At 37.1% G+C, this 11,162-nt stretch overlaps 1 protein-coding gene across 1 annotated transcript; it reads left to right on the forward strand.

The window, feature by feature from the left end:
• Window positions 1-3,209: 3,209 nt before the first annotated feature.
• GSX2 (GS homeobox 2) lies at window positions 3,210-4,397 on the forward strand. Its single transcript, XM_044295076.1, has 2 exons — window positions 3,210-3,612; window positions 4,057-4,397. The coding sequence occupies exons 1-2, from the start codon at window positions 3,210-3,212 to the stop codon at window positions 4,395-4,397; spliced, it is 744 nt and encodes a 247-aa protein (XP_044151011.1).
• Window positions 4,398-11,162: the final 6,765 nt, after the last annotated feature.

Here is an 11,162-nt window from a genome sequence, read left to right on the forward strand (position 1 = left end):
AACCCTTCCACGTGTGCCGGCCAGGCCCAGCAATTACCGCTCATTATAGGCTCATAAGAGCCCTCATTGCAGGGATTACTCCATGGCCAGAGACATGTATCATCAGACAGAGTTATGGAGGAGAGAGTGGTGTGGGCACACGTCCTGCATCATTCCGCCTGGCTGCCAGGATCTCCTCCTCACCCTGCCTCATCACTGCCCGCACTCCATTATCCCAATTACCCATCCACTGCCTGATGTGGCGGCTCCTACCCTCATCATCCATGGGTCTACAACTCCCAGTATAGCCAGCTGCATGCAGGACGTCTTCACTCTCATAGGGCCCATAAGGATCTATCTATCTCATATATATATATATATCTATTCTCTCTGGTATCTATATATCAATCACCTATCTATCTAATATCTATCTATTCATTATATCTATCTATCTATCTATCTATCTATTCATTATATCTATCTATCTATCTATCTATCTATCTATTCATTATATCTATCTATCTATCTATCTATCTATCTATCTATCCATCTGTCTGTATAGCTATTCATTATCTACATCTATCGATTCATTCTATCTATCTATATCTATTCATTATATTTATCTAATATCTATCTATGTATCTATTGATTATCTAATATCTATCTGTTTTATCTGTCTATTTATTTATCTATTCATTATTTATTTATCTATCTAGTATCTATCGCCTATCTATCTAAAGTGGCAAAAAGACAGCACTCCAAAATCAGTAAAAAAATGAAGAAAATGCATTTATTCACCCATGTGGATAGGCGATGTTTGGGCTCAATTGCTTGAGAAAGGCTCTAGTGTTGAGCCGAAACGTTGTGTATCCACCTGGGGGAATAAAAGCATTTTCTTCATTTTTTACTGATGTTGGAGTGCTGCCTTTTTGCTACTTTGTGTACCTGGCAATAGTCTAGTCCCTTCGGGCCTGCACACTTTTTTGTTCAAGTTGGATGTAGTGCTGCCAGAGTTTTGCTATCTATCTATCAATTATCTATCTAATCTATCTATCTATCTATCTATTTATCTATCAATTATCTATCTAATCTATCTATCTATCTATCCTCTAATATATGTCTATCTATCTATCTATCTATCTATCTATCTGTCCATCTATCTATCCTAGGTCAGCAGTACACAATCTGTGGGTCAATCTGTCCCATTCTTACAGTGAGCCATGCCCAGAGATGAACTGTTCTGTGGCCACAGTTTAGTTCCTGACCACAGGATGTTTCTTCCATAAAGCAGGTGGCCCAGACCAGTCTGGAGAAAATAACTGCTAACCTGTTGGCACTGATCTTCCATGACTGCTAATTGTTGTCACAAGATGCCGGATTAGCACATTTCTGGAATAACTCCCTGTTTACCCTGCACACATCCACCTTCCAGTAAGTGCTTTCTAATGGAATCCTAATCACCTCCAAATAGCTCCATAACCAGCCTCACAGGTCCATAAATCCTGCGCTCAGGTCAGGCCATCATACACAGCTTCATTCACCCAGCTTTCCACAGAGCTGAAAGTGCAGCCAGGTTAGTATTACTGCTGTCAGTACTGGCTGTGAGGCATGTGGGTACTGCTAGCGTAATGTTACAATGAATAATACTGCTACTACTGCTAATAATAAACATTATTCATTATTTTAACCCCATTTTGAAACCACAGCCCCTGCCCCATGTGTTCTTATTTTTGATCTCAGTCAGATCTGCACTAATTAGAATGATAAAATAATACTACATCACATACAATTAATAAATGAAATCAACAAACTCAGGGGCTGCCTCTCTTTTTTCCTGAGCTAAGTGCAGTATAAAATACATAATTTTTTTAATGCAGCAATTCATCCAAAAAGTAAGCAACATATGCAATAAAATGTGCAAACGTTATAATAAAATTGTAAAAATAGATAGATATGGGGATAGATAGATAATAGATATATATATGAGGATAGATAGATAGATAGATAGATATGGGGATAGACAGATAATACATAAATAAATAATATATAGATAGGTGTGAGGATAGATAGATAGATATGGGGATAGACAGATAATACAAAGATAATATATAGATAGGTATGAGGATAGATACATATGGAGATAGATAGATAGATATGGGGATAGACAGATAATACATAGATAAATAATATATAGATAGGTATGAGGATAGATAGATATGGGGATAGATAATGCATAGATAGATAATAGATAGATAGGTATGAGGATAGATAGATAGATAGATAGATAGATAGATAGATAGATAGATATGGGGATAGATAATGCATAGATAGATAATAGATAGATAGGTATGAGGATAGATAGATAGATATAGATAGATATGGGGATAGATAATGCATAGATAGATAATAGATAGATAGGTATGAGGATAGATAGATAGATAGATATGGGGATAGATAATACATAGATAGATAATAGATAGATAGATATGAGGATAGATAGTTAGGTATGAGGATAGATACATAGATCTTAAATTAAATGTTCAGTGTAATATACTAAATATTTTGGTCCAGTGCATGATGCATTAAATGCCATGTATGCTATGAATATATTAATTTTTATTATTTAATGTCGTTATTGCAGTGCATTACTATTATTATTATTATTATTTTCCTCTTCTTTTCATTATTATTTTAGATTCGTATTTACTTAGAATACCTTCCCATAATCTTCTCCATTTTCTTCATCTTCTTCTTTACTGTCTTCATTAGTCTTGTTATGCTATATGTATCCACATACCAATCAAATAAACATGTGAAGCATTCTCATAGATGCCAGAACAGTATTGTACATAGCTCTTGGTACATTTCCTATAAATGGTTGTGATCATTACAGCTATCAGGGGTCTCTGTGTAGTAAGTGCAGCTGCTCCCTCCTAGAAAGTATCTTCCTTGTAAAATTAACAGACCAAACACTTTGTAAAGTTTCCTCTCCCCTTTGTTGTGTTGGACAAGTAGGCTGGATGAAGTGGCTGAGAGTTAGCTCTGCACTTGTTCCTGTGTATAATCCCAGGCTGGGGTACACGTGGGTGACTTGGACCAGCCCTCTCTGGGGACCCTTTTGTTTAGCTATTGAACATAAGCACCTTCTGAGCTACTGTGCTCTTCACAAGAAGCCTCCACTGCGGTAGAAGGAGAGTTAAAGCTGTCTGGCTGCCTCAAGGGATTCTGACATGTCTAGGTCTTTCTATGTCGACTCATTAATAATTAAAGACTCACCAAGACCTGCTCCATCTTTACCTGATCACCACCACCATCATCATCATCATCATGGACAAGACTTCCTCCTGCCCATCAGCATGCCATCTCCAGCAGTTATGTCTGTTTCTGCACCCATGTGTCCTTCAAGAAAAAGTGGCAGCTTTTGTGTCTGTCCCATCTGTGTGGCCTCTCACCTGCACTCCTCCAGAACTAGCATCCCTTTACTCAAGAGCCAATTCCAAAGTGGAGACGTTCAGTACTGCCAGAGGATGAGCCAACAGTCTGCACCAGCTGTGGTCCACACTGGTCACTCACCTGTCTGCAATCCCACCTACAATGTTACAGATCCTAGAAGATTCCACTGCCTGTCAATGGGTAAGAGACCTCTCTATACATATGGCAATATTGCATATTTACCTCGCAGTGGTCCTAGTAATATTATATGGCTGTATCTTAAGTTCCAAATAATGCTCCTGCATAACTTTATGTGTAAGCTAGGGCATTAGCATCAATGTGACATGTTCTTGACTGCATAAAATATGTCTATCCATGCAGAAGACAGTTTGTAATGCAAGTGCACAATTTCCTACATAGTAAATGCTGCTGAACTGTTATAGTAATGAAGCACTGATGGGGAATAATCCATGGCCCTGTATGGATCATTTAGAACAGAATGTCAGTTTAATACTAATTCAAGGAACATTTTCGCCACAACATAAACCATTTATGATGCCTTATGACCTATTTAATTCCATTTTGACTTCATTATGTAGCTATTTATTTATTATGTTCATTTACCCATTCAAATTTCATCTTCAGGCAATGCAGACAGTGGCCAGATGCAGAATGGTAAAAGAATGAGGACTGCATTCACCAGCACCCAGCTCCTGGAGTTAGAGAGGGAGTTCTCCTCCAATATGTACCTCTCTAGACTGAGAAGAATTGAGATAGCTACCTACTTGAACCTGTCTGAGAAACAAGTGAAGATCTGGTTCCAAAACAGGAGAGTGAAGCACAAGAAAGAGAATAAAGGGTCTCAGAGGAACACCCATGGAGGCTGTAAATGTGCAAGTGGTCAAGGGCACTATCCCGGCTCTGAAGATGAAGGCTCCCTATCTCCAGCTTCCACTTCTGAGGACAAGGAGATCTCACCCTTATAGTAGACTTCTTCAATAGCACTAACTGTATGACCACTGCACTTGTGAACCACAAACAACTGCGACTGCACTTTATGCAGTTTTCCAGAAACCTATACTCCAAGCTCCAATACTCAGCATGTTGGAGGTCCATGCCAGCCTGGACTGATATTCAGTTTTATACTTGTATAGCATACTCATGTGCATTGCTTGGCACTTGCTCAGTGCTGGACATTTTATTGTACAGAATGTTTTGGTTCCAGATCTGTATTTAGTTCTTCCTGTAGACATGATGGAAGAGCATGTAAATATGTTACATTTCTCAATGTGTGTAAGCTCACCTGCATGTGAATAGTTTTATACAAAACTACAGTATATTTATATTTATTTAAATAAATAAAAAATGTCCCAGCTATTTGTATTTCATTTCACCGTCCTTTGTGTTAGGAGATGTGCTTGACTGGACCCAGACAAGTGATGATATGCTTAATGTGATTGCCTATTATAGAGGCTAAACCCATAATATGGGGATTACACAAGTAACACAAGCTAGTGGTGTGAGGTTAATGACAGATAGTGCTACATTGGCTGGAATTAGCCCAGCTTAAAACCTTTAAATACAAAGAAGAATGAATTCAATTTTACTTTGTGTCTCAAGTCTACAAGGTACAAGGATGAAAAGCTCCTCTTATGTCCCTACTATTCATTGTATGTTCTTCTATATCAATTAATCTCATAGTCTTACTTGTGGTTATAATAATATTAATTCATATATTAATTAATACATTACTGATACAGTATTGCACCATAATCTCCCACAGTAAGTAACAATTACATGTTCACATCACAATTTACAGGGGGATATTAAAAAACTAATAATTAAATCCATTAAATTTGGAATTAGCAGCCCCAAGTCTTACACTAAACAACCTGCACAATGAAGTTCATCAGCAATTATTTACCCTGAAATAAAGGGGAAATAAGTGCAATTCTCAAGGCAGAAGTGGCTTCCACTGTATCTATCACTCCCAGTTTCTTCTGGCTCTTTGAAGACTGGGAGGACAGTCATTGATATGAATAGGTCTGAACACTGTTACCAATAGTCTCTTTCTAATAGAGGGCAAGGTTCAGGAGGCTTTAACAAAAAGGCCCTAGTATTACAGGACATTATCTGGGCTGGAGGGAGCTTGCCGCAAATAAATAGTGTTATGTAGGGTATTCAGAGGGAAAGTTTCCATGTACAGCTGCTCCAACAATAAAGCAGCATGATGAGATTGGATCTTCTGGCCATTACTTCTCCTATTGCCATACTGTACATGTACTATGAGGTGACAGGTTATTGTGCTATAAATACAAAATTGCATTATGTTTAATTTATCACACACATTACCTATGTATCCAGAATGTATCACACACATACTACCTATATACCCAGAAATATATACCCAGAAATCATCACATTATTACCTATATACCCAGAATTTATCACACACATTACCTATGTATCCAGAATGTATCACACACATGCTACTTATATACCCAGAAATTATCACATTATTACCTATATACCCAGAATTTATCACACACATTACCTTTGTACCCAGGATTTATTACACATATTACCTATGCACCCAGGATTTATCACACATATTACCTATGCACCCAGGATTTATCACACATTACCTATATACCCAGAATTTATCAAACACATTACCTTTGTACCCAGGATTTATCACATATATTACATGTATACCCAGAATTTATCACACACATTACCTATATACCCAGGATTTATCACACACATTACCTATATACCCAGGATTTATCACACATATTACCTATGTACCCAGGATTTATCACACATATTACCTATGTACCCAGGATTTATCACACACATTACCTATGTACCCAGGATTTATCACATATATTACCTGTATACACAGGATTTATCACACACATTACCTATATACACAGGATTTATCACACATATTACCTATATACACAGGATTTATCACACATATTACCTATGTACCCAGGATTTATCACACATATTACCTATGTACACAGGATTTATCACACACATTACCTATGTACCGAGGATTTATCACACACATTACCTATGCACCCACGATTTATCACACATATTACCTATATACACAGGATTTATCACACATATTACCTATGCACCCACGATTTATCACACATATTACCTATGTACCGAGGATTTATCACACATATTACCTATATACCCAGGATTTATTACACACATTACCTATATACCCAGGAATTTATACCCAGAAATTATCACATTACCTATGTACCCAGGATTTATCACACACATTACCTATGTACCGAGGATTTATCACACATATTACCTATATACACAGGATTTATCACACACATTACCTATGCACCCACGATTTATCACACATATTACCTATATACACAGGATTTATCACACATATTACCTATGCACCCACGATTTATCACACATATTACCTATGTACCGAGGATTTATCACACATATTACCTATATACCCAGGATTTATCACACACATTACCTATGCACCCACGATTTATCACACATATTACCTATGTACCGAGGATTTATCACACATATTACCTATATACCCAGGATTTATTACACACATTACCTATATACCCAGGAATTTATACCCAGAAATTATCACATTACCTATGTACCCAGGATTTATCACACACATTACCTATGTACCGAGGATTTATCACACATATTACCTATATACCCAGGATTTATCACACACATTACCTATATACCCAGGATTTATCACACATATTACCTATATACCCAGGATTTATCACACATATTGCCTATGTACCGAGGATTTATCACACATATTACCTATATACCCAGTATTTATCACACACATTACCTATATACCCAGGATTTATCACACATATTACCTATATACACAGGATTTATCACACATTACCTATGTACCGAGGATTTATCACACACATTACCTATGTACCGAGGATCTATCACACATATTACCTATATATATGTAAAAAAGTTTATATGCACTTTTAAATCCAAATTAGAGTAGAAATTTTAGTTGTTAAATTTTCACACGTACCTATGATTTGACCAGTATATTCGATTTATTTGTTTGGAAGTTAATATTTGTCCATTATTACATTATATACCCCTTCATAACCCAAACATCACCACCCCAAGAGACAGGAAGAAATAGGAGAAGAGGGCAAAATGTCCCATCATAACCTTCACCCTTGTCTGCCTCTGCACACATTGGTAATTACCTGTTTATCCATGGTTGACAAAGTGCTATAAGTTAAGCTTCTAATATTGTCTAAATATTTTTTATTTATTTTGCTTAGTATAATGTCATTGAAGCATAAGGTACGCACTTAAGAAAACCTAACCCCTTCCCAAATAATGGCTGTCAAGTTATGCAGAGTAACATTCTGTACATATTATATGCCTTTTTACCTGACAATTATTTTATTCTTTGTACAATTAAGTAAATTTGAAAAAATTATGAACCTGAAAACAGGAAAGAAAACAAAGTATAAAAAATGAAGTCAATATAAAATATTAGTCAATCAGTGTGCTCCTTGTGAAATAGTAAAGACTGTGTTTAAGTTTTCCATCATTAGCATCAATAATTGATGTGATACAGCCAACTTTTATACTTTCTTAATTACAGTCATTGAGCAGAGTAGTTGGTAGGCAGGCCCCAGCCCCCACTAGAATGGTATTAATGATATTAATCCCTCTACCTGTCCAGCCAATGGTCATGTGAAAAGAACAGCTTGCTATAGTGAGGAGCATACAATAGAAGCAGGGAGAAATAGTTTCATTACATGAATACTTGCTCTGTGTATCTTACAATTGTTTCTTTTGCAGCATTGTCGTTATGCTCTGGGAATATTTAAATGACTGCTCCCCTTTGTACAGTTACCAATCCTTTCCCAGATGTATACCATTTACATAGCATATGTTTGACAGGCTCTAGTTGAACTCCCTTTTGGATCTAAGACTAAACCTTTGCACAGTATAAAATGGTGCCCCTGATTCCAGGTTGTCAATGGGCTGTTCAAGGGGATAACAAGAACCCAGTCCCTTAATCCCTTCACTGCTATGACACCCAGTGCTAACACTCATGGGAAGTGGACTAGGCATTTGCTAACTAATTTATTGTAAATTGACCAAGCAATGACAATTTCACTCTGTTCATGACTTAAAGTTGGCACTGCCAAGTGCTGGGCATAGGGAGCTAGGCAGTCTTAGTATTATATACCCCCCTCAGACAATCCTCTTCTGAAGAGGAGACAAAGATTTATAGAAGGACATTGAAATGAAAGGCTTGTTTCAAACAAGTCAATAAAGAGCCTGTCACTGGGCCACAAGGACCAGGCAGCTTTGATGACTTTGTATAAGCTGCTGGGTTGTAATGGGAACTCCTATTTGTAGTCTACCATTGCCTCACATACCACTGAGGCATTTACACTTGCATGTGGGTTTATGTTGTTAGTTTTTACTCATTTATATTATGTCATTGATTTTTTTTAACTCTGAGAATGAAGAAAGTTATTACTGATTTTTGCAAAAATCCAAGAGCATAAAAGCAATAAAATATTGGGGGCTCCATTATATAGAGCATAATATTATTTACACCTTGTAATCCCAATAATGCCAAATTCTGGTCCACAACTTTTATTAAGTAGTATATTTTTTTCATCATTTCAAATGTATCAACCATAATTTCACAATCACTTTTAATAGGAATTTTGGTGGAATATTGGAGCCCCACATTCTTATAACTATAATCCCTGCAAGAATCTAAGGATCAGTGCTCTGATTCCACTTTTAACTGCTACATCACTCAGAACTACCACCTCAAAAGTGAGCAATTACCTTCAGTCTAAAAAATTAAAAAAATGAACTCACCTTATCCACTTCATCGTGCAGCTGGCATCCTCTTCTTTCAGGACCTGCAAAAGGACTTTTGATGACGTAATCGCGCTCACCACTTGGTGAGCGTGGTGACGTCAGCGCAGGTCCTGCTGAATGAAGATTATGTCATTAAAGGTCCTTTTGCAGGTCCTGAAAGAAGAAGAAAGAAGAAGATGCCAGCTGTGCGATCAAGTGCATAAGGTGAGTTAATTTTTTTTATTTTTTAACTTCTCAATCGACATTTTAGTAAGCGTTCTGTATTAAGAGTACTATTATTTTCCCTTATTACCATGTTATAAGGAAAAATAAAATCTACAGAACACTGACCCCAAGCCCGAACTTCAGTGGAGAAGTCCGGGTTCGGGTCTGGGTACCACATTCAGTTTTTTATCACGCGCGTGCAAAGCGCATTGCACCTGCGCGATAAAAATTGAACAACGCAACGAAATTGCAGTCAAAACTGACTGAAATTGCGTGCGCGCTTGCGTGGGTTTCGCGCATGGCACATGCAATGCATCCGGAGCAAATGAAAGAGTCCTAAGTGCTGTATTACATGAAAAGATCAGGCAGACGATTGTCAGGAAGGAAATGCTCCTTCCCGGCAATTGCCTGTTAGTGGGTGGAGGAGACCGCAGCATTTACATGTATCGATCTCCTCCACATTAGGGGGAGGAGTGATCGTTAAAGGGCATCTGTCAGCAGATTTGTACCTATGACACTGGCTGACCTGTTACATGTGTGCTCGGCAGCTGAAAACATCTGTGTTGGTCCCATGTTCAAGACTATCGCAAGGACCAAATTTGTTTGGGATTGATAGCAATATTAACGATAAAGAATAGTAATAACTATATCCACTAAATAGGAACAATATAAGGCTGAAACAAATTGTCATTCTGATAGTTTATATTTATCTTGTTCTATACACTTTCATTTATGACTTAATGCTTTACAAGGGAGATAGAACCAAACAAATATGATATTGTATGAGGCCAAACACACATATATATATATATATATATATATATATATATTTAACTTAATTATGTTTTGGAGCTAACATGATTTGCCCTGATATTATTATAACAAAAAAACGCAGTAATAACGCAATAATACTGCAAAGAGTCTAATTTGTCTAGATCCTTGTAGGACAACTAGGAGTAGACATTAACGATGAATGTATCCACAGCATATGGCAATATATATCCATAAATAATACTTAGGTCATATTTGATTTATCTACAGTACAGACCAAAAGTTTGGACACACCTTCTCATTCAAAGATTTTTCTTTATTTTCATGACTATGAAAATTGTAGATTCATACTGAAGGCGTCAAAACTATGAATTAACACATGTGGAATTATATACATAACAAAAAAAGTGTGAAACAACTGAAAATATGTCATTCTAGGTTCTTCAAAGTAGCCACCTTTTGCTTTGATTACTGCTTTGCACACTCTTGGCATTCTCTTGATGAGCTTCGAGAGGTAGTCGTCTGAAATGGTTTTCACTTCACAGGTGTGCCCTGTCAGGTTTAATAAGTGTGATTTCTTGCCTTATAAATGGGGTTGGGACCATCAGTTGCCTTGTGGAGAAGTCAGGTGGATACACAGCTGATAGTCCTACTGAATAGACTGTTAGAATTTGTATTATGGCAAGAAAAAAGCAGCTAAGTAAAGAAAAACGAGTGGCCATCATTACTTTAAGAAATTAAGGTCAGTCAGTCCGAAAAACTGGGAAAACTTTGAAAGTGTCCCCAAGTGCAGTCACAAAAACCATCAAGTGCTACAAAGAAACTGGCTCACATGCGGACCGCCCCAGGAAAGGAAGACC

Source organism: Bufo gargarizans, chromosome 1 (assembly GCF_014858855.1).
Source record: "Bufo gargarizans isolate SCDJY-AF-19 chromosome 1, ASM1485885v1, whole genome shotgun sequence".
Classification (NCBI taxonomy): Eukaryota; Metazoa; Chordata; class Amphibia; order Anura; family Bufonidae; genus Bufo; species Bufo gargarizans.

Coding starts and splice junctions, on each gene's coding strand:
- GSX2 (XM_044295076.1), top strand. CDS start 3,210: ATGTCTAGGTCTTTCTATGTCGACTCATTAATAATTAAAGACTCACCA. Junction 3,613..4,056: donor ATTCCACTGCCTGTCAATGG/GTAAGAGACCTC, acceptor TTTCATCTTCAG/GCAATGCAGACAGTGGCCAG.